This window comes from Lissotriton helveticus, chromosome 5_1 (genome assembly GCF_964261635.1).
Source record: "Lissotriton helveticus chromosome 5_1, aLisHel1.1, whole genome shotgun sequence".
NCBI lineage: Eukaryota > Metazoa > Chordata > Amphibia > Caudata > Salamandridae > Lissotriton > Lissotriton helveticus.
Genome location: NC_136065.1, coordinates 2,088,087,149 through 2,088,112,427, shown reverse-complemented (window position 1 = coordinate 2,088,112,427; position 25,279 = coordinate 2,088,087,149). Strand labels below are relative to the sequence as shown.

General features: G+C 43.1%; 1 protein-coding gene across 2 annotated transcripts in view; it reads left to right on the top strand.

Annotated features, from left to right (window-relative positions):
* The window catches only part of MAPKAP1 (MAPK associated protein 1), a 733,860-nt gene that overhangs the window by 434,867 nt on the left and 273,714 nt on the right, over nt 1-25,279 (top strand). For both annotated transcript variants that reach the window (XM_078646092.1, XM_078646093.1), the window contains exon 7: nt 22,417-22,526. In XM_078646092.1, the coding sequence (XP_078502218.1) occupies nt 22,417-22,526 (110 nt within the window). The remainder of the gene's footprint in view (nt 1-22,416; nt 22,527-25,279) is intronic.

Genomic DNA, 25,279 nt, shown 5'->3' with positions numbered 1-25,279 from the left:
TTCCGGTAGTATTATTAGCAAGGTCCCAAGTTAGTTTATGCACACCACCAATGCAATCATAATCTTGTCAGCTGCACCGTGTGGGCATAGAAAGGATTAGGAGATACCAGAGTTCTGTAAGGAGTGTTGGTGCCTATATGTAGCTCTATGTTGTTCTGTCTGGAGGCGGGACAGGATTGGGATGGAGGATGATGTCACCACCTTCTGCCACACAGGAGACTTTGTAAGAATTTACAAACCTTGTCTGATGCCCGAGTAGACTGGCAAGTTTGCAGTTAGAGTATGCAGCAGAAAAGGTGTTACCAAAGGTAAGTTAAATCCCTTTGGGCATTTAGAAAATGGAGCGCTCACAAGGTTGGAACCTTTGTAGAATAAACAGAGTTCAAGATTCTTAATGTGACAAGTTTAATTCACTTGAGAAGAGTCTTCTGTGTGATGGTCAGACTGGAGGCACTTTAAAGGAAAGTCTCTCAAAGTTCAATCTTAGGGTGTTTTTGACCACGATTCGAAACAATAGAGAACATGCTATCTCAGCAGAGGATCTGAGGATATGTACAGGAAGGGGCTTTCAGGAAGGTTTCTGCTAGCACCATGCTATCTGCGTAGTATCCCTGGCTATCATCATTGCAGTCCACATCCTCTCCCTTACCTCTTTAAATCTGTCTAGTCTGCTATTCGCTTTAGAAGGGGTAGATTATTCCTGAATCCCAGCATAATCTCATGTGCTTGCCAATCATGTTCTCGGAGCAGCTACATTCAGAACCTGGGATAAATCTACAATCCTATTAGAAACCCTCCTGGTTCCACTTATCTTGGTGACATTTAATGTTTTCCTTTGTTGCTCACCACAGCATTAGAAAGAGGAAGGTAGGCACACAATGTGTACTTGTTCTACTCGAGGAATGTACTTTGCGAGCTGGTTTCTTTCTAAGTAATGAACAAAATTAGCTTTTATTTGATCTTCGCACAATAGTGTCCAAAACGCTGCACACGTGGTAACAGGTCCAGTGATGGTAAAGCAATGAGACCACAGTGCTAGGATGGGTTGTAGGGGACCTGGAGAGGTGTGTTTATGCAGTTAGTTGAAGATGTTGAGGGGAGTAGGGAGTGGTTGCCATTTTTGATGTCTTAGATGGTCAAACTCTTTATGCTGGAAGATATTCTCTAGCCCCATGGAACATTCATAGTATTTTTGTTTAATTGGCACAGATCCTTTGGTCATCTCTTTCATAGTCTCCTGGTTATACATATATCAGGCCTTTTCACAGATCATTGTGTGGGTGCCTGTGAGAAGCATTACAGTTGTGTAAGATGGAGGAAGCATGCAGTGCTAGGGTGGTATATCATAAACTTGTGAAACATTTCTGACAACTGGAGAAGAGGTATAGGTCCAGAGCCATGCACTTCTCTTCTGGCAACAAAACCAGCTCAGTGTGCTTATAAGTATGTATAACTCACCTGTCAGCAGTCTGAGCACAATGTCTGTAAGCATGTGTAATTATATTTGCATCTGGACCAGGGCAGTATAAACCCATAAGCATTTACACCTCTGACAGTGGGATCAAGGCAAGATGAAAGTCAACTTGCACATCTGTTTGGCAAAGAAATAAGAGTAGTATACCCTTCAGCTTACACGATTCTGGCAGCGGGATCAAGGCCATATATCTATCTTCGTCCACAACTCTCCTAATAGCAAGGCTCTGTGTCTCTTTTGAAACTTTTATTGGTTGGAGTTTTACCATGATTCATTTCAGCTTTGGTTGCAGTGCAAGCAGCAGTGTCTAGAGATTGCTCTGAGGATGTGGCATCTTTGTTGTGTAGGCGGCTTAACTAAAGCAAGTACATATTCTTGAAGAGAGAATATAGTGGTTGGTGCTGTCCTAATGGATTCCTAATGGGAGATGGAGCAGGAAATCTAAATCTGAAACATTAGGTGTTTTCATAAATTGGATGAAAAGCTGATTTTTCTTATGGAGTAGTCCTGATGGCAGGCATAGGTTTTGTTGTAGTGTGAGTGACAGTCTGCCTGATATAATGCTTTCAGTTGCGCCGAATGAAAAATAAAACCGGCATGGCTCGAGTCTCCCAAGCCGCCGTGATTTAAATGGGAACGGCGGCCGACATGCCGGTAAATGAAGGCAATCCTATTTCACTGTTTTAAAATCAATTTCACCAATACCATTTGGCCCAGCAGTGACATGGGAAACACATTGGATTGAACATGTCCCTTTTATTATGAACATTCGGGAAAAAGGAACATGATTGTGTTAGGGGATTCGCTGTCTCCATTCTAAGGCTTGACAGCTTCAATAAATGTCTTCAAACTCCCTCCCTTAGAATGAAGGTTCAACTTGATGTGCCAAGTACGGTCTGTTTTTAATGCTTTAAAAGTAAAGTGTATGCTGCAGTTAGCCATCATTCTGTTAGCAGAGATTGTTAAAAAATATTTAAAAGGGAAATAGAAAACGGTTGTATTTGTGTGTCTACCCACCCCACATATCATGGGAATTTAAAATAAATTTCCACTACAAAGTCTCAGCTCTTGTGTTGTATGTGTGTATACAATAGGTTTCAGTTCTTGTGTTGCATGTGTGATACAATACAAAGTTTCAGCTCTTATGTTGTAAGTGCGTATGCAATACAAACTTTCAGTTCTTGTGTTGCATGTGTGATACAATCCAAAGTTCCATCGCTTATGTTGCGTGTGTGTATATTATGCAAAGTTTTTGTTCCTATGTTGTATGTGTGTTTATTAAACAAAGTTTTCGTTTTCGTAATGTGGGTTTACTACACAATGTTCTTGTTACTGTGCTGTATGTATGTATACTATACAAAGTATCGTTCTTGTGTTTCAGTTCTCATATTGTATGTGTGTATGCTCTACAAAGTTTAAGGTCTCTTATAGTATGTTATCATATACCGTGGTTCAGGTCTTTTTTAATGTGTGTATTATATACAAAGATCAGGTCTTGTGTAATATGTGTGTATAATATACAAAGTATCAGGTCTCATGAAGTGTGTGTGTATAGTATACAGTGTTTCAATTCTCGTGTTGTATGTGTGTATACTTTACAAAGTTTCAGTTCTTCTGTGTGTATACTATACAAAGTTATTCTCGTGGTGTGTGTGTGTGTGTCTGTGTGTGTGTGTGTGTGTGTGTGTGTGTGTGTGTACCGTGAAAAGTTTCAGTTCTTGTGTTGTATGTGTATATTATGCAAGGTTATTTTCTTGTGTTGTATGTGTGTTTATTAAACAAAGTTTCAGTTCTCGTAATGTGGGTATACTCCAGAATGTTACTGTATGTGTGTATACTATACAAAGTATAGTTCTTGTGTTTCAGTTCTCGTGTTGTATGTGTGTATAGTCTAAAAAGTTTCAGGTCTCTTTTAGTATGTGGTTATAACATACAAAGTGTCAGGTCTCTTTATGTGTGTATACTATACAAAGTTTCAGGGGGTGAGTTAGCAGAAGACCCAGGCAGAGAGCTAGATCCTGCCCCCAAACGTGAAGAAAAAAGCCTCATTAGTTTTTGCAGGAGTTGTGGGTCCACTTTTTCTTCAAAATCCTCTTTTTTTTCTTTAAGGTTACAATAACAAAACAACATGCATAGTGAGCTCAGTAGATATCGTAGACAAGTGTCATCCACAGCACATGCACAGTGAGCTCAGTGGATATCGCTAACAAGTGTCATCCACAGCACATGCACAGTGAGCTCAGTGGATATCGCGGACAAGGGTCATCCACAGCACATGCACATTGAGCTCAGTGGATATCGCGGACAAGGGTCATCCACAGCCCATGCACAGTGAGCTCAGTAGATATCGCGGACAAGTGTCATCCACAGCACATGCACATTGAGCTCAGTAGATATCGTAGACCAGTGTCAACCACAGCCCATGCACAGTTAGCACAGTGGATATCGCGGACAAGTGCATAAACAAAAGAAATCCACTGGATTGGGGTCGGTGATCCCTACAGTGGTGGGGAGCAACCAGTGTTGTTTAAATACCCCTCACACACCAACAGGCGCCTTGGTGTCATGCTTCATCATCGGGGTCTTCGCAAACCTCTACGGAATGCGGCGTGCTGCGACTCACGACTACGTAGGAGCACTGTCAGTGAACTATGTGTTGGTGTGTGTGGAGGGTGGTGGTATGTGAGTGGTGAGGTGAAGGTGAAATGCTAAAAAATACCTGGCTCGTAGGAAAACAAAAACTTTATTGAGTCCTCGGCTGGTATCATTAAAAAGTGCAGGGGAGGTTGTTCTATACTAATTAGGGTAAGGCAACCTCAACAGTACGTCAACATGTTTCGGAGTAGAAGACTCCTTCTTCAGGACAAGGATGTGCACTAGTTATCCTCACCTTACTCACATGCATATGTAGATATAAAAGTGTGCTCTACAAAAATAATATGGTGAAATGTACCTATCTGTTTTATAAAAGGTCAGAATCAGTTGCGCCCAATTGGCGATTTACTGGACCTGTGAATGAACAAAGGTTAAATAAACCAAATGTAAAATACATGTTTCATGAAAAACTGTGTAAATACACAGAAGGGTAGCACGGAACCAAAAATAAGGTCCAGGAACCCTGGGAAAGAAAATGGAAAAACAGACACATAGACTAGGACACACATTAATTGTCTATGAAGACCTCCATCTGGTTCCATAAAGTGGAAAAACGGAATTAATATCACATAGTTATGCCATAGATGTACATTGCTTACTTATAGTAATGGGCTAAGTTGCCTCATGAGCCAGGAGCGTGGTATTGGGGATCTTCTGTTCTGCCCAATGTGGCAACCTATGAGGTGTTAAAGGAGTCGAGTCTTAGGATCAAAAAGCAGTCGATCCTGATATTAATTTGGGCACAAACATACACCCATCCCAACACACACACACTTACGGTTACAGCATGGCCAGGTTGGCTCTCATCCCCTCAACGCGGCTCCGACGAAGTGTCGGTCCAGTTTGAAAGGAACCCTTTATATAGTGCCTCACGGGTTACTGATTATCCTCAATTGAAAAAGGAAAGAGCCCAAATATGGACACAACCTTGAAGTTCTTACCCGGTTCTGCGCGGGCTAACTGGGTGTGTCCAAAGTAACCAGAATGTGTGCGAAGGTGAGACACTTCCCGCGCGCGCATGCGCAATAGCGGTAGTGTCCGCGAGGACGTTCAGGCTGCAAGACGGAGTTAGCAGCCCCTCGCGCATGCGCGAGGGAAATGCTTCGGTTCTTTGCCTCTATTAAACAAGGTCTATTAGGGGAGCGTTACGAACGCAACAAATGCAAGTACTTGCAATTTGAAAGGGTTAGGTAGAGCTTGCCAGCGTTCTTAATAGATAGTAATATTTACATACAGATATTCTATCATTTTTGTGGGCATGAGCACTTATATTAACAGTAAGATGAATATACTGTGAACTGTTAATTGGTGCTGTTAAAGGGGTAGGTTAATAGTCAAGAGACTGCTATCAACGTAGTTGGCTCCATGGAATGGAGTCGTTTAACCCTGTTACATCAGAGCCCAAGCGAAAAACCCATCTTTGTTCTTTTTCAAATAGGCCCCTTTCTGAAGGCAGTTGCTCAATTACAGTCCAATGTATCCCATTCACACAGTGCTGTGCCTCTAGAAAATGTGATGCCATCTTAGTTGTATGTTTCCTGCACCTCACATTGCTTTTGTGTTCATTAATTCTGTTTTTTACAGCGCGTGTTGTCATGCCCACGTACTCTTTTCCACATGGGCATGTAATTAGGTACACAACATTCCTGCTATTACAGTTTGTGAACGCACGTTGTTCCCATTGGTGCCGTTTCTGAAGGTGAGAGTTAGACTCTTTTCAGTGAGGTGGCAGTTATTGCAATTACCACAAGGATAGTGTCCATGAAGACCTTGCAATCTAGTTTGCTGGTTCACTTGGGTGCGTGGTCTTGTGTGCACCAAGATATCCTTCAAGTTTCTCCCTCTTCTATGTGCGAATAGGGGTTTTTCTAGATCTAGACTTCCGCTAGTCAGAATCCGCCAATGTTTATTTACCAGTTTAGAAATCTGGTTCGAGACAGAACTGTACGTCGTCACACAGACTGTTCTGTTTTCCTCCTCTTTTTTTTCGGTCAATGTCTTCCAGGAGGGCTTCCCGGTTGTTATTGCGGGCCCTTTTCATCGCTTGTTTTATGACCCTGTCAGGAAATCTTCTTTGTTGTAGTTTTTTGCTTAGGTCTAGTGCTTGGGATTTGTATTTATCCACATCGCTGCAGTTGCGGCGCAGACGTAGGAACTGGCCGTATGGTAAGTTCTCTCTTAGGTGACGTGGATGGAAACTGTCGTACCTAAGGAGGCAGTTCCTAGCCGTGGGTTTAAAATGTGTCTCGGTTTTCAGGTGACCTGCCTCATGGTATATGTTCAAGTCCAGAAAAACCATAGACTCATTGGACATCTGGTGGGTTAACTTCAAGAAGTTATTTTGATTATTGATCCACTGCATGAAGTCCGTGACGGACTGATCATTCCCTTCCCAGATGACCAAGACGTCATCGATATAACGCCTCCAGGACAGAATCCTGCTTCTGAATGGATTGCTGGGGTGCAGGATTTTGGCGGTCTCCAAGTGGTGTACGTAGAGACCCGCTAGGCTCGGCGCAAATGTGCTGCCCATACTTGTCCCATGACATTGTAAGTAAAGAGTCCCTTCATACTCGAAAAAGTTTTTAGTAAGTGCCATCGAGATACACTCCATCACTACTCCACGTGGGGTGTGATAGTTCCATTGTTTGCTGTGTAATACTTCCTCAATGATTAGTAGGGTTTCGTCGTGTGGGAGACTGGTGTAAAGGCTCTCCACATCGAGGCTTAGTAGTGTTTGGGAGTCAGGGTTGAATGGGTGGTCCTGTAACATTTGGAGCACAGCTTTTGTGTCCCTAAGATATGTGTCCGTAGCTTGAACCAAAGGTCTCAAGAAGGCATCCGCGAACTTGGAGAGCGGTTCGAGTATGGACGAAATGCCGTACACGATGGGACGGCCTGGTGGATTTTGTAGGTTTTTGTGAACCTTGGGTATTGTGTAGAAGTAAGGCCTTCGAGGCTCTTTTTGTGTCAGAAACACAAACACGGCACATGCACATTGAGCTCAGTGGATATCGGGTACAAGTGTCATCCACGGCACATGCACAGTTAGCTCAGTGGATATCGTGGACAAGTGTCATCCACAGCAATGGTTGGGCTGGCTGCAGTGTCTAGCCAATCCCCACTGCGCACTAATACTGTAGAAGGAATGACATCAAAAAAACAAAACTCACTGGCAAACTGTGTTGACAGTAAGATATGGTTTATTTTGCTCATAACACCTTAATTTATCATTGTCCCAACTGAAGTTATGGTTATGAAATAAACCCGAAAAGCCATTCAAATCGGTCAGTTTTGTTTACACATACTGCTAAATTGTGCCCCTGCCATAACTACCACCATTTTTCACGCCAGATGCACTGCTAATGAGCTCCTAATATTTCAAAAAATATAAATGAACAATCTAACATCCTTAAATAACACAAATCAGTATAATGTTTCCCATATGATGCCATCCATATTGGCACTATTGATGCCACTGATATAATGTGTGATGTCACCTCTCAATCCAGTGTGAGGACACGAGTATTGTGTATTTGGTGGGCGAGGTGTGGTTTTCTATGATCGGAGCAAGACCTTGTTCTTGTAGCTCATCATAACTGGACAATTTCAAGGATTGGTAACTATAGCCTCACGTAACTGTTTTTTTTTTTTTTTATTTCAAAATACTTCATTGATTTTCAAGAGCGAATACAGAAAAAAACTGTAACGGTGTTAACATAAGATATCTAAGGCAACATTTTCACATATACAATCATAAAGTGAAGTTATTACGCCTATATGGGTATCCAGAGACTAACCCAAGTGATCAATAATAAAAGAAGAAAAGATAGGCAGAAAGGAAGGAAAAGGGAAAGAAAGAAAAGAGAAGGAAAGAGAGCGAAGGCTAGTCGAGCGATAACATTTATTTCCCAAATTCTATGCTTATGTTGGCACAATAGCAGTCCGATATTGATAGGCCTAACATATAACAGCCTATTACTGGTAACAATAATGAAATACAAATATTCAAGTGATAAGTCAGGATATGATTCAAGGGCATACAGTAGTGTTCATGGGGGTTCGTAAGAGTCTAGATAAGTGTCCAAAGAGTTCCACATCATCCTGGATGAAGGTTTCCACGGAGAGTTTTGTAATGCGATGTTATCTGCCCCTCTGAGGTGGGTGATCCAGTTTATCCAGCCTTTATAAGATGTTTTACTCGTGTTCTTCCAGTTGGTAAGAACCATTTTCACCCCAGATGTTAGTAAATAACTGTTTTTTAAACAAATACCTGGGGTCGTTTTTTTCTGCTTGTTTGATGTTGCTGCACTCTTTTTTTAAATGGGCTTCTTTATTAAAATATTGTTTACTAGGAAAGAGCCCTAGCATCTCTCCGGGTGGAAGGTGTCTACTTTTTTTGAACGTTTTCCTCTTGCATGTATGGCCAAGCTCAAAACCAGTCTGTTTCCGCAGTACCTTCATGAACTAAGAGAAAAGTTAGTGTTTGACCAATAGGTTGTCTGAGTGATATTGTGCTGCAGAATGCCCTAGGAGTTCCAGTCTGCTGTGTTTCGCCCCTCAACGTTCCTCTTCATAATGTTGAAAAAAGGAGTGATTAGGCAAGCTGGCATTGATGAAGGCAGGTGAGGTAGAGAGGCGGTTGGTGCTAGACATGCAGACAGAGTCTGAAAGCTGTTAAGAGTAGGGACTACCAGAGCATTCGTAATTCCTTGGTGCAGGACAGCTGAGACACTTGTGAATCAGGGTAGCCTGGGAATGAAGGCTCTCGCATCCCAGAAACACGGCTCAGAAGAAGTTGTTGCTTCTCCCTCTGCTGCCTCCACATATCTAGCATTCTTTGGGCCTGACTACAAGCTGCAGGGGAGTTGGGTAACATTAAAGTTTCATTGTGCAGTATATCTGCCACAATACAATGCAATTACGAGTAAAAACCCAAAGGGATGGGAAATTCTGTTGTGGAACTGATTTTTCCTGTCATAAAACCACACAGAATGCCCAATTCTATGGGGTTTTAACTCTTAAATTTACTACTTGCTCTGAGCAGGTGGCATATGTATCCGGGTGGCCTTATGTTTGGGTGCGGAGAGGGTAAAGGATGTTTTTTCCTGGAGGGGGAGCATTGCACCGCACACTTACACACACACGAAATGTTTAAGTGCCCATGCTTTTTGGGCTGACATGGTGTTTATGGCACATGCTTGCTGTTCAAACAATAATGCAGCCATCAGAGACTTGATGCCATCTTGAAACTCTCCCTGGCATTCACTGATGTAGTTGGTAGACAGGGAAGGACACGACCTGGCAGTTATGTTATGCTGATCTTGACACCGCACTTGATTATCCCAGGGGTGTTGATCGTAGGTCCAAGATGACAGATTATGAAAATGAGTTGCATATGACATATTTATAAATTGTAACCATGAAAATCTGGTTGGGATAGAGAACTCCTGGGCGTACTTTGGACAATATGGGAGAATGTATATATATATGTGTATATATATATATATATATATATATATATATATATCACGCTCCCTGTCCCACTGGAAAGTCAGGGCACTCGCGGGCGGGTGCGGTTTGCGGTAATGGGTACCCGCATTAACATACAGCTCAGCCTCAGAAATTGTATCTTCCAAGGAACCGCACTCGTGAAACCAAACGATTTTGCAGTGCTCACGCCAAAAGTTTAATCACAGTTGTTAACAAACGCGTTTCAGCATTACGCCTTCTTCAGTGTCAACTACACTGTGAGGACCCGCCTGGGATATAGCGGCAAAACAATCATAAACATGGTAGACGGACTACCTCAAATTAACGGGCGCGCCATCTTGGAACATGTTAATACAGTTCACCGTTAGGTGCACATTACCCATTTATGGAAACAAAACAAATCTCGCCGTGGATCGGCATGGTACCCCGTGTGTACACATCCGGGGTAGATGTGTGGTGCTCTAAATTAAGCCACCGCTGCGTGATACTAGATCGTGGCGGAGGTCCTGTGGCGGTCCAACTGCCACACACAGAATACTGCGGGTGGGCCCGCAGTGGTGGCCAGACCGCCACCGGGAGTACTAATAATAAGGCCCCAAGTCTTCTTGCCAGCTGGAGAAAATCTGTACCCAAGACTACAGTGGGAAGTGAATTCCCCTACAATTTTTGGAGATTTTAGAAGAGGGGTTTCTCCCGATGGGATCATATTTTCCAAGTATAGAAAAAGAAAAATACTAAACAGGTGTTAGGTGTTTACGGGGCATTTACACGCACAGAAATCTTCTCCATGTTCTATTTACACATCTTGTGCAAATGCACATGTTTGTGACTTTTCCTGGGACGCCGTGAGTCCCTCGGCTTCCTTGGACCACTTATACAATTTTTTGAACCTTACAAACAAATTCTTTGTTTCCACCCGAGTAAACCCGTCGGTGTAAATTTACAATTCATATTTCAGTGTTAGCAGGCATATTCTGTTGGTTTTTTAATTTAAAAACAGATGATTTCCTGCATGTTATAAACAGGCTAGCCTTTTCTTTTTTTTTAATATATGTTTTGCTTGAACCTGAAGTTGGAAATCAAAGATTCGCCATTTCATAGTCACTCTGCTACTATGGCCGCAGCGTTCATAGATGCGAGCCTGGCTGTCCTTTTCAAGAGGTCGCTCGCGTCAATCAGCTGTGGGGCCTCCTTACCTTCTGGGTTGGCTTTGATTTATTTATTTATTTATTTATTTATTTATTTATTCATGCATTTTTATATAGCGCGGACTTTACCCGAGGGTGTCGGAGCGCTTCACAATAGGAACAGAACTGAAACATGAGAAATTACAAGTGAAAAAATTGTAAAAAGCAAAAGTTACATTACATGAGGCAAAAGTGACAATCGTGAGCAAACAAAATACAAGAGGTAGCAAATGGTGCATTACAGGAGGAAAAAGTGACGTGTGCAGGTTACAAAAGCGTACAAAGTACAAGTAGAGGTATAATACTGCAATAAATGGAGGACACTCAAACACAAGAACAAATGTTACGTAGGCAATGGTGACACTTGTGCAAGTATCGAAAGCAAACAAAATATAAGAGGTAGCAAACAGTGAGTTACAAGAGAACAGTGACGTGTGCATGTTACAAAAGGGCGCGGCCGGCATGAAGTGAAAGTGCGGCATGGGTCAGTTATAAAAATAAGTCAATAAACAGTAACAAAAAAATCCATGCAGCTGCGTTCGGTGCTGCAAATAAACCATAGACACCGCGGACCCTGTATGAGCGTGGCTGCCGTGCTATGAAAAAAATGAAATGAAAGCATTGGAGAAGAGGGTGTTCAGCCTGCAACAGAAACACATTTAAGCAAATAGTGCTCGGAGGCTGTAATTTAAGCCTACCGAGTAACAACACATGTAACAAGGGAGTGTCCTCCCTTATGGGGGGGTTACAAGATGAGACCAGGCGGTACTACTAAGTCTGACCAACAAAATGCCACAGTTTCCAAAGGACAATGACTCCGGCCAATGAAAATTATGGGTGTAGAGTGGGCGGAACTTCAAGTCTATACCTGAATACGATTCAGAAAAGGGGGTGGTGATGAACAGAGTGTCTGAATTAAGCAGACCACTCTTACCCAGTCCAAAGATCAGGGCTTGATCCATCACCGTTATTTAGCTCACTGCCCCATCCCAGCTCAGAACCTGGCTATATGCAAATTAGTCTGTCCCTGGCCCAGTGCATCATGGGAACAGGGCAGACCAAACTACCAAGCCAATTCTTCACCAGAAAGGAGACAAGCTACCGGGGACCGGTTTCTGGCATTTCAGCCTCGTCGGCCCGGCTTACTTGAATCCTGATGGAGCAGTGAGCAAGGGACTCATGTCTGAGTATACCCTGCCACACCTATAGTGGCCAAAAACGATTCAGAAAAGGGGGTGGTGATGAACAGTCTGGTCTGCCCTGTTCCCATGATGCACTGGGCCAGGGACAGACTAATTTGCATACAGCCAGGTTCTGAAACTGGGATGGTGCAATGAGCTAAAAAACGGTGTTGGATCTAGCCCTGATGTCTTGACTGGGTGAGAGTACTCTGCTTAATTCAGAGACTCTGTCCATCACCACCCCTTGTTGTAAATTATTTTGTCCACCCTAAGCGTGGAAGGGTATACTCAGATGTGAGTCCCTTGCTCATTGCACCATCAGGATTCAAGCAAGCCGGGCCGAAGACGCCTGAAATGGCAGAAACCGGTCCCCGGAAGCTTGTTTCCTTCCTAGTGTAAGAATTGGCTTTTGTAGTCTGGTCTGCCCTGTTCCCATGATGCACTGGGCCAGGGACAGACTAATTTGCATACAGCCAGGTTCAGAAACTGGGATGGTGCAATGAGCTAAAAAACGGTGTTGGATCTAGCCCTGATCTCTTGACTGGGTGAGAGTACTCTGCTTAATTCAGAGACTCTGTCCATCACCACCCCTTGTTGTAAATTATACCTGAATACAGCATGCCTCGCAGAGCAGCGCCTGCACTGTCCAGGCCCGACCTAAAAAGAAACTTCTTTGTTTTATACACAGCATGCCCCCGTCTGGTGCACACACTGCTGCTGAATGCCTTTAAAGCAGGTGTAATTACATGAACTATCATGTGAAAAGTAGCAGACACTGGTATTTGTACTAGGATTACAGCCGTCATAGCTCCCAAGTTTTCAGTTTGCTTATGCACGAGAAATTTCAGTTCCTTTTGTGTGACAATGAGTGCATTTGACCACGGGTAGAAAGACAACTGTTACATCCATGCAAAATAATTCTTTTTTACAAATTGTCTTCTTGTGTAATAAATACAATTCTCTAGAAATTGCTTTAAATCCTGCAGCTCTCCTGAAGTGTGAACTCGGTCACTAATTTTACTTGATTGCACACTAACATGCAAGATCATAGTCCTGAACTAGCAATCATGCAGGCAGGGCGTTAGAGGTGTTAACTACAATTTGGGCTGATTTGCCCCTTTCCTGTGTGATTGCTTTAGCCTCTACCAAATGTCTATCAGCCAACAGCATGTACTGGAATTCTGGGACTTGTAGGTTCCAGTTTTGTATGGGCTGTTAGATCAAAAGACAGAACTCATTCATGGTGTGTTGCACATCTCTGGCTGCATAAATATGTTCCTAAACTTTAGTTCAAGCCCAACTGAGGAGCATTGATGGAGAACTCATTGAAAGGTGGAAAAGTGACTGTAGCAGCCGTGGGGATTTCATTAATTTGGCTGCCGTCCCCTTATCAACGACAATAATGTAACATATAATTGATATCTCTCGTTGCAAAATGCAGAGAACCTCATCCCAAAATATTTCTGGGCCTTACTGCTTTGTCCTTCAACATGTATTATGGGCACCCCCCCCCCCCCCCCCCCATGCCTCGATTTATCATGTTCAGCACATTCCTCTACTAGTAGATATTTTGAAGCACGATATCTAATACAAAAGTTATTTGTAATTACAAAATATCAAATGACATTGTATGGCGTGTACATAAACAATCTTGTTTTAATTCCTATGTAGCAGAACTCGATGTCCAACTGATATATTACTCAATCTTCCCATTAATAATAACAATAATAACTTGGTTTTTACACTTAATGTCATACTTTTGCTGTTTTCAATTGTTGGAACATACAGATGTCACTATTACCCAATTGTAGTGCTCAGTATTCTGTTTGAGGGAGGACGAAAGGGATGAGACAGCCTCTTTCATATTCAAGTTCATGAACTCCAGAACAGGGTATTCATGAGTTGAAAACATTAAACTCACTGAGCCGTCCTGAGGCTATGCTGTACTGTGCTGTCCGTGAAACAAAAGGTTTTTAAATTGTGAAGAGGAATTAAGAGGGTATACCCAGAAGCAGCATAAAGTATGATAATCACGAGGTTTGTTTTGTATTTCAATTCTTTATTACATTTTAGCAAAAATAATCAATGATCAATAAACAAATATCTGCACGAAAAACAGTGTCAAATATACAATATGAGACGTAAGCATAAGTAATACAAAGAATAGAGATAAAACAGAAAGAAAGCAGCATCAGTAAAAAATATCACAAGTAACGTACAAAGATAAGTTGAGACATCAAAATTTAACTATATTATTACAAAAATGAAAAAGTGTTATGTAAATGATATAAAACAGACTTATTGAAACCTAGCAACACTGAAATACAATGAAGAATCAAAATCATCGTATAACTAAAAATGGGGCCCATATAGTATCAAAATGATATAAATTGTCATTCAATTTATAAATCATTTCCTCAAAGGAAGCCCCATCAATTCTATCTGCAAGCCAGGAATGAAGAGTTGATATAATATTAGTTCTCCAAAAACATTAAATATTAATTGTAGCTAGCCAGAGAGCGGTGGAGACCCATTTATGTAATGTAATGTAATTGAGCACTTATATAGCTCAGCTGTCACTCCAAGCAGCATCATGGCGCTAATATTTAAAGATATGAAGGGAGACATGGGGTATTTCAGAAGTATCACATAAAAGTGGTTAACGCTTTGTGCTTTCAAGTAGTCTTCAATCTCAAGCCAAAATAGACGTATAGTGGGACATTCCCACAGTATTCCCACATTTGAACTGTGTCACAATCCGGTGTCCTACATCTCCTATAGAGAGAATCAGGACTAGGTTTAGCTGAATGTAATTTAGCTGGAGACCAATGCCATCTATGCAAAATTTTGAAATAATTAAATTTGACTGGAGTCGCTAAGTCTTTTCTTACAGTTTTCTTATATAATGTCCCATGCTTTTTCCGTAAACTCCATGTTCAAACATGTGGCCTACCATTATCTTAAGGTATTGGAGGTTTCTATAGAAAATAAGGAATCAATTAAAAGGGTGTATATGCCAGAAATAGTGCCTTTAAAATATTTCCAAGTGTACAGATATTGTGGAATAGGAGATTGAGATGTTAGATTGTGAGTTTTAGCCACACTTACAGCGAGGGCAGATGCTTGATCACATCAGAGATACAGTATATTTTATGTCGAGCCCAAGTAGACCCATTCAGTTCATTGTATGTAATATCTGCATTATTCCATAGGGGGCTTGAAAGTGAAGACAGATATGAGTATTCATAATCTTATATGCATGCTTATTGTTAAGAATAGATAATAGAATTATTGGGATTTGTAAATTTCGGGTGTTTAGTATAGTAAATAACCACATCCGTGTATGATTGGAATATGAATCGTTCAAGCATAACGTAAAGTGGTATATTCCTAAGAGTATGTAACATGTAAATAGACTGGGCCAATTGTTGTGCAAGCCAATAATATTCCAAATTAGGAAGGCGTAGGCCTCCTCAAGTCGATGATGAGTGTAACTTTGAGCCACTCAGGCGAGATCTGTCACCGCCCCATACAAACCGAAAGATGGTGGATTGCAAAGTTTTGAAAAAAGATTTTGAGATGAAGAATGTAATCCTACCGAAGATATGGTTGATTTTAGGAATTGTGCTAATTTTTTTTTTATCTGAACACTTCACCACAGTGATAAGTTGAGGTGTGTCCAATGTTGAAAATCTCGTTATCTGCTCAAAAATGGGATTCAGATTATCAGCAATCATATTGTGCAGTCCATCATGAAGCTAAATCGCTAGATGTTTTAATTTCGAATGTAGCCATTTGAATGCAAGGCCGCTGAGGTTAGCGATAGTAGTAATGGGAGTCAAAGTTAAAGCTTCACATTTAGCCAAATTCATTTTATATCCAGAGAAATTAGAAAAAGTGTTTTATTGAGAGATTAGTGAAGTTGCCGAGGATTCTGGATGTGAGAGTGTGGGAAGAAAATCCTCTGCCTAATAAAAAAGCTTTGATTTTCCCCATCAGTGCTGTCAATTCACTTGTTATCTGTATTAGATCGTATCGTTATAGCCAGGGGCTACAAGGCCAAGAGAAATAATAAGGGGGAAAGTGGGCAGTCCTGCATAGTACCGCAATAAATGTTAAAATAAGGATACGTAAACCCACCACATGTAATGGCTGCTGTGGGTAAGTGGTACATACCACTAGTTAAGGTAAGGAAGTCACTGTCAAAACCCTTCCTCTCCAAAGTATGAAAAAAGCAACCCCTTTCTTCTCTGTCCAAGGCTTTTTCCACATCTAAAGAAAGAAGAACTTTCATCACTTGTGATCTCTCCTTCCAGCTCACTCCTTTGTTAGTATTGGAAGATTAATTTTGGAGAAAAAGGTATTTTCCTCTGAACAGTCTGAGCAATCTATGGATATATATAGTGTTTCATAAAATGTCTGAAATTGGGACACTATTTCTGAGAGATGAGTGAGTAAGACACCAGTAGTGGTTAAAATAGCAGAGATCACATTAGCGGATTCTTGTCAGCGTAATTGATGGGTTGCAATCTCCCACCCTTTCCACTACGTTCGTAAAGACAATAACAAATCCGAAGTAAGCACTTCTTGGGATGGGAGGTATAAAAATTATTGAGGGCAAATTTAGTTGAAAGCATGTTTTTCAATACTACTGTCATTGAAAGTAATTGGCCATAAGAGTTAAGATTTCTTTTTTTAGATTAATTTGAGCGGTGTTCATGCATTTTTTTAAAATAGCGGTATCTCTCATATTATACCCCTCAAGAATGCTTTCCTGGCATCCCGAAGTGTATGCGTGTTAGGGACCGAATGCTCATTATCCTTTAAGAATTGTTCCACGTATGAACAAAGTATTTGTTTCTCCTGGGGGGACTTATACGAAGAAAGATTGAGTTTCTAAGGAGGTTTCGGAGATCGTGAAAGCCATAAGTCCATGCTAATATCAATGACCTCATGATCCGTCATACTGCCGGGAACTAGGCTTGCTTGAGTCACTAATTGTAGAACGGAGGGGGATGGCAACAAATAATTGATTCTAGTACTTATGGAGTGGGGACAAGAGGTGAAAGTGTAATGTCTCACATTAGAGTGTAAAAGTCTCCAGGATTCCTGTAATGAAAAGTTATCAATGTGATCTTAAAGGATAAGCGCAAGATCACCAATTCGTTGACTAAAACCATGCAGTAAACCATTGTGGGTATACTTTGCTGTACATAATTGTTTCCAGTCACAACCTATCCATCCCGCCCACCAGATATCCACTGGCAGCAACCACTTGTGTCTCAGAAAGGCAGGGGAGGGCCGTCAGACTGCGCAGAATTTTTTTTGCCACGCGGCACAGAAACCATGTTTCTGGTCACTGGGTCACCATAAGAACAAGTTCCCCAGACCACCTGTAGGCTATTCAGCTGTAAACCGGTTTGCAGGCAGAGCTGAAGCGGAGAGCATAAGCACCGCGCACACTTTTGAAGCACCTTGTGGTCCCGCAGTGTCTAAAAGAGCTTTTGTATGCATTACTAATATATTGTAGTCCTTTTACCACGCCAACTGCTCTCCATGCATACAAAGACACTCAGCAGGTAGGAGTCATTCTACTATTTTTACTGGGCCAGACCCACAGCCAAGACTCCTGTTTCATTTAGCATTAGCAGTGTTTAATTAACTATGCCTATAACACCCCTGTGGGGACCAGCCCTCCACCAAATCCAAACTTGTATGCCTGTGTCTAGAGCTGAAAAACAGTGTCTGTCATTAGTCAAAGAGGACAGGTCCATGGTCTTTTATCAGGTTTATATAGCAAACTAGACCCGAACCGAATCAGGTATCAGAGGACTTTACATATCACCAGTTACGTTACATGAGGACACATTCATTTTAGGCACGGGGAGATTAAGTGATTTGCCCAGAATCACAGGAGGTTTTGGCGTCGTTACCGAGACTCGAACCCAGATCCCCAGGTCCGAGGTCGAGCCGTTAGGCCAACTCCTCTCCCCAACACTTTGTGAGTTTCACAGAGTCTCTAAATATAAAAATGTAATGTGAGTGGATAGGCGAGGATATGGCACTAACTACTGCCACCTTTTCTCTGTTTGACCCCTTGTAAATAGCAATGTGTACATTTGAAATGTATTGTAAATAAAATGAATGTATAGTGAGTGGCCGACTCCCTCTCTCCCCTTGATTGGACATAACAGGATTCCTAAACATAGACTTTTTCACTTTTCTTTGGCTTCCAAGAGGAGTTTTCAGTCAGAATGTTATCAAGGAACAGTTCAATCTTATCTGCGGAATCAGCATATTTATTGCCTCACATTTCAATTTTTTAGTGATTACTAAGACTCCTTTGCTCATAAGATTTTTAGGTCTCGCCTGTCGATGCGCATGCGCATCGAGCAAGGCGAGAGTATTGGGACTTATCCGCTCTTTATCCACACTGCAAGGAATCGTGGCGATTCCTTGCAGTGCCCGTGACTTTTAAGCTCAATGCGCATGCGCATTGAGCTTAAAAGCGCGTGCACGTCCGTCTTTGTTTACCCGCTCCGCCCCCTCCCCTTCCCGCCGTCTCGCATTTCCCCTGTCGCACTTCTCCTCCCCCCTCCCCTCTCTTCCCTCCGTCTTGTTTATTGTACCCGCTCCGCCCCCTCCCCTTCCCGCCGTGTCGCATTTCTCCTCCCCCCTCCCCTCTCTTCCCTCCGTCTTGTTTTCATCTTTGTTGTCTTCCTTTGTGACTGTTTTTCTATCTATATCTTCCTCGGTCTTTCTTCGTTTTCTGTCTTTCTCTGTTTAGCTCTGGGTCACCATCGAGTGTGCGGGCCCACCACCACAGGCACAATTTAAACACACCGTAGCTGTTAAGAAAATGTTACTTCCAATTCCGCTAAAAGGCAAATGTATCAGTGGAATAAAAAAAGATTCCCGATTTGTTGTACATTAAAGCACAGCTGCTGTGAACTGCCATGGTTTTCTGTATAATGGAAAATATTGCCGGTAACTTGAAGTTTGGATCAAATCTTTAACAAAATTATGTTACATGTCTGTATGCAGCGTGAAAAAAAATAAGTATTTTGAAATGGAAAAAAATGAAAATAAGTGGGCAATTTCCTCAGCTGCTGTATAAATCTAAAGATTTCCAGTTTATTTTTCATGGAATTTTGCACAAGCTCTATTTTTCAGTACTTAAAATTACAGCTCTTACCGTCAAACCATTAAGTCGAACCGTTTTTAAAAACATTTTTTATGCTGTTACGGTAGATAGAACACTGCCTAAAGTAGCTGACATCTTTCCGAATGTCCCTGCCTACCATATAGTTTCTAGTTTGCTACAGAGGCGTGGCAGGATCGGCATCTATAGCATGCCTACGAACCCTTACCCTCCCCCTTTTGTTTCAAGTTTGTCTTGCCACTTGCCCCATTCTGCGTGTATTTTGCTTCATTTCCCCATTCTTGGTTGTGTTAATCCTTATCGCTCGCGCATTTATATCTTAAATGACCTGACGATTTTCAAAATCTCCTTTAGCAACACTACCCCCCCTCCCCCCCACCACCACCATATCTCCTCCCTGACTCCCTAATATGCACTTCAAAATTTGACCTAGAGTGTTAGAGAGCTGTTATTATGTGAACCTGCGTGAGATCGAATGAGTGGGTGCCATCCCTTGCATACCACTGTGTATCACCTCGGGTGGTCTTCTAGGCGCCCTGGTCCTGCTTCAGACGTCTGTCGAGTTAGCTCGAGCGGTTTGCATTATAACAAACGCTCATGTGCCGTCCGCTTCGTAATCTTTACCTGCAGAAGAGACTTGAATCATCGAAGATAGATTGAGTTAGCCTGGCAGAATTTCCATGCCTGCTTTAAGTGCGTCACAGCATTCTGCTCTCGCCTGGTCATGCTGTTTTCCCTGGAATGACTGTTTTGCTAAGCAGATCCCTCTGTCATTGTTCCAGCATGCTGCTTCACGGGCTACATTACGGAATGCAGCACTGTCTTAATTATTTGCATTTGGCACGCGACCTTCTAAATCTGCATCCTGTCAGGCAGTTCCATTTTCGGTGCGCCTTGCACCTTTTCCTGGAGTCTCCTGCGTGCATTGAAATGTACTTTTCCGTATTCTCTGAAGTTATCCAAGTTCTGGCAAGCACCATGCAGGAGTCCTGCAACACCGCCGCTGCTGCCGTGAGCAATTCACGGATTTCCGGCTATTTGCGCGTCCACAACACTGTACGCAGAACAAGAACATCTGGGGGCGCCGCCATGCTTTCAATAATCTCCAAATTCTCCACGGACCACCCTCCGGCGTTTTTCACAAAGCTGCTCCTATTTCACACTCCCCAGTCTCACGTGGTACACCCCTCCTACCAGCCTTAGTGGTACTCAACCCATATCAACCCCAGAGATCTTCTTGCCATTCCAGCTTCGCGCGGGTTCTCTGTCCTGCCACTGTCCCAGTGCGTTTCTACCCTGGGAATGCCCCACCGTGCGCCGGTCACAATATCTCACACAGTTCGCACCTTGCTGTCTCGCTGTGGTGCTCTCTCTGCCCTGCAAATCTCTGGCCGTTTTCCCGCTCTATCAACTCCCAGTGGTATTTATGCTATAGCCCCCTCCTGTGGTATTTCTGCCCCCCATAGCTTTGCGGTCCCTCACTCACCCTCAACCCCTCACCCTCACTCACCCTCACCCTCACTCACCCTCAACCCCTCACTCACCCTCAACCCCTCACTCACCCTCAACCCCTCACTCACCCTCAACCCCTCACTCACCCTCACCCACCCTCACTCACCCTCAACCCCTCACCCTCACTCACCCTCACTCACCCTCACCCTCACTCACCCTCACCCTCACTCACCCTCAACCCATCACCCTCACTCACCCTCACCCTCACTCACCCTCAACCCCTCACCCTCACTCACCCTCAACCCCTCACCCTCACTCACCCTCAACCCCTCACCCTCACCCTCACTCACCCTCAACCCCTCACTCACCCTCACTCTCACTCACCCTCAACCCCTCACCCTCACTCACCCTCAACCCCTCACTCACCCTCAACCCCTCACCCTCAACATCAACCCCTCACCCTCACTCACCCTCACTCACCCTCACTCACACTCACCCTCACTCACCCTCACCCTCACCCTTACTCACCCTCACTCACCCTCACCCTCACTCACCCTCAACCCCTCACCCTCACTCACCCTCACCCACCCTCACTCACCCTCACTCACCCTCAACCCCTCACCCTCACACAGTGGAATAGGTCTCGGAGCATTTGAGTTAGAGCTTTTAGAAATGTTTATGGTTTTTTTTTTTTATTCTTTAGCATTGGCTACAGGAAACAAAAATGCTAAAGATTTACAAAAAAAACCATAAACAATTCTAAAAGCACTAACTCTAATGCTGCGAGACCTATTGCATTTCCAATGCTTGTTTTGTATTCCAGGCCTTCCTCTCTGATCTAGAAGTAGTGGCATGGCCTCAATCGAGTAAGGGTGTAATATATTTCCTCCTCAGAGCAAGCGTGCCCGCAGTCGTTATGTTTTGCAAGTAAAATAACAAACTGGAAAAGCTGCTGGGCAGTAATATTGCAACACTTTTATAGTTGAGTTAAAGTACAAATCTGTCCTAATTCAGCTGGAAAAGCGTAGTTTGGCATTTGTTGGACAAAAGTTAGAAGGAAGGGTGTAAGGGCAAATAACGTTCAGCTGCAAATAACTAGCGAGTTAGAAAAAATGTAAATGACGGATGGATTCACAAAGGTCTGGCCCAGCATCCCTCTGACCCACTCGCCACATAGCCACATCCTGAAAAACAATGCATGAACTAAAATGCTGCCCTCCACTATTCTGCAAAAAATCGTAATTTAAATTGAATTCACACTCACTGAAGATTCAGACGCATGAACGTCATTGTAGCTTGGTGTACATACTAAAAAAAATAAAAAGTTACAAAATAAAGGATTTGTTGGTGTGTACATTTTCTCTTTGAGATTTCTAAAATCTCTTTTTACACAACTATGTGAATGTTTTGTTTTTCTTAAACCCTCTGGTGCGTTAACCTCTACCGCGCTAGCGGGTTTTCCCGCTGTGCGCTGAAATTTGAAAATCGCGCAGTTTGTGACAAAGCCAGCTCGTCATCCGCGTAGCGCAGGTAACGCCCATGACGAGCTGGCTTTGTCATCAGCGCTGAAGGGGTTAAGCATGCTCCCTGCCAACGTATAAAGCCCCAGAGCATATGGGGTAATGGGGGAAGGTTGTAACCCGCTGTTCCCGCCTTAAGTATCGCTTCCTTGTTTTGATTGCACAACTTCCTCTCAGACAGAACTCTTGCCTGGCTCCTCTGCTAACCTGTTGTGATTGTCTGAATGCGGAGCATTGACGCCTTATCCAACAGCGCTTTGTGATAATGAATACTTTGTTGCTTTCCTTCTAGCAATGCTGCTCACGGATTCTCACTTATCCAGGTGGACAGCCAGAAGGTCACCATGAAAGAGATATTGCAGAAAGCATTGAAACGAAGAAAAGGATCTCAGCGGGGCTCAGGTAGGACTCTTCACCACTACGCTACGGGCTTCATGCCGCAGCATGATTACTGGGCCACTGTCTTCCCCTTGTTCACTAACCCCCTCCACCCCATACATAAGATAGTGTGTCTTCAGCACAGCATTGTAGATGGAAGATATATCATAACCATGACTTTTCATTGGCCGTACCGGGCAGCATGGCTTCACATGCGTACGGTATGCCCAGGTTGTGCAGAGGCAATGCAGGCATCACTGTACTGGATAAGTCATTCTCAAGTTCATGCATATCCCAGTGGTGACTGAAAGCTTTACAAACCTGCACAGCTCTGCATTCAGTGCCATGCTTCAGAGCTGGATGTTGGATTCAGTCTCCTTATCTAAGTGTGCCAAGGATATACCTTATAAAACGAAGAGCTGGGACCAATATAACGGCATACGGTTGGTGTTTGGAGACTGGATTTGTGTGCTTTTTGTGTTCTTCTTCCTAGTCATGAGATGATTGGCGCAACCAAGTTGTCTAGTAATTCTGGTTTGTTATTGGACAACCATTTCTTGCATTCAAAGTTTAATAATAACTATTAGAATTCTTAAGCGATGGTTCCCACATGTTCAGTGGTATCTCTCGGTTTCCTTAAGCTAAGCCTATGGGTGACTTCAGCTGCTTCCTCTTCAATCGTGTAACTAACGTTTGAGCTATAAGAAGGATGGCTAGTCCCTAAACTTAGATTGATCCTTGCTATCCAGCACATCAAAGCCCCACCAAGGGTTTGCCTAGCCACTTGCTTTCTTGGACACACTTGGCGGTCTCAGGAATGTGCATCTTGGTACATGACTTTGAGTGTTGAATTTTGCAAACATCATAGAAAGTAATTTCCTGATTTCTTACAACAAAGTGTTGCATATGCACCCTACATGGCTTAAATACACAGTTGGACTGTGACACCCCATAATTAAAATGTCAGGGCTGGGCCATACGTATGATGCATAGCCTCACCACTCACACTGCTTGCAGCACCAACCGCATTATGACAAGCCCATCTCCTCATATTACTTGTAACCCCACCTCATACATCCCATGTATAACTCCCCTCTACTTAAATTTAGATGTCTTTTTTAAATTACATTTAGATCTTGCTTTCTTTTTGGATATAGAATTTGATCCCATTACATTTAAGGTTCTACACCCGTTACATTTACATCATCCCCTTTCTTCCAGGCCCATTCCCTGCCATTACGTTTACAGTCTGTTTTTTCACATTACTTTGACTGCATATCCTCTTAAATTACATTTAGTCGTCTCCTTCACATTACAATTAAAGCCCTTCCCCTCATATTACATTAATAGCCTGCCGCATTACATGTACAGCTTACCCCTTACCTATACAATTAAACCCTGCCCATCCTTTTATAGTTAAAGCCTTCCCTTCACATAAACAGTAAAACTCGACTCCCACTTTAGATATAAAGCTGGTCCCTCATGTTACATTTAAACCTGCCCCTCACATTTATTAAAGCCTGCCCCTCGCATTACAATTAAATCCGCCCCTCACATAACATTTAAAGCCTTCCCCTCAGATAACATTTAAACCCGCCTCTCACATTACAATGAAAGTCTGCCCCTCACATTTATTAAAGCCTGCCCCAACATTACAATCCGACCCCTGACATTACAACTAAATCTGACCTCCACGTAGCATTTAAAGCCTTCACCTCACATTTATTAAAACCTGACCCTCACATTTATTAAAGCCTACCCCTACTTTACAATTAAAGCCTGCCCCTCACATAACATGTAAAGCCTGCCCCTTGTATTTCATTTGAAGGGTTCCCTTCACATTACTTTTAAAGACTTCCTCCCCAGCCCCCCACATTACATTTCAAGGCTGCCCCTCACATTACATTTCCGGCTGCCCCTTACATTAGAAGCCTGCCCCTCACATCACGTTTAAAGGCTGCCCCTGACATCCACCATCTTACCCGCTCTATGTGTAGAGCCTTCTTCCACAAAACGTAGCTCCAGAGCCCCTCTCATAACGCTCAGGGTCCACTCACTCACCCTGGAGTTAGTTTTCCACAGCTCATTGAGTCTTGCCCTAACAATATTTATAGGACCCATGTCACTGTATGCAGCACCCATGCGCGCACCTATAAAATGACACAGGCACAATCAAAGATGGTTCAATAACTAAAAAGAAGACCAAACAAAAATGTGTGTGCGTATTTTGTTTTAAGCAGGTGGGGGGTGGAGTGGACGCAACAATGGCCACGGAAGCAACACAGGGGGAAGGGGGATATGGACACAACACCAGGGCAGGGGTCACAAAAGGAACAGGGGGAGGGTGAGAGGCAGACGCAAGCAGCAGCGAGGGCGCGGGTGAAGGGAAGCAGCAACTGGTGATAGAGAAGGAGGGCGTGTTTGGGGGAAGCAACGGGGAGAAGCACAGTGCAGCATGGGGGGGAGGGGTGGAGAAGCTGACGAGCGACAGAGCTGGCATCAACGTACACGAAGGAGACGCATTGGAAACACACACTCTATGGAGTGCCTTCAACTAAAGAAAACGAGAAACTCAAAAAAGCAAGCAGTGGAAGCAGTGATGACAACCTATCAAGAGATGTAAAGAGGCACTGCTCCATAGCCGGGACAAAAACACATAATTGACATGCTGGGGCACGAATAAGAATCAGGAAAACGAGTGAACAGGAAAACTGGCCAATAGTAAGCAGTGGGCGGCCTCCAGGCCCCATTATGGTTCAATAAGCACATGACAGACA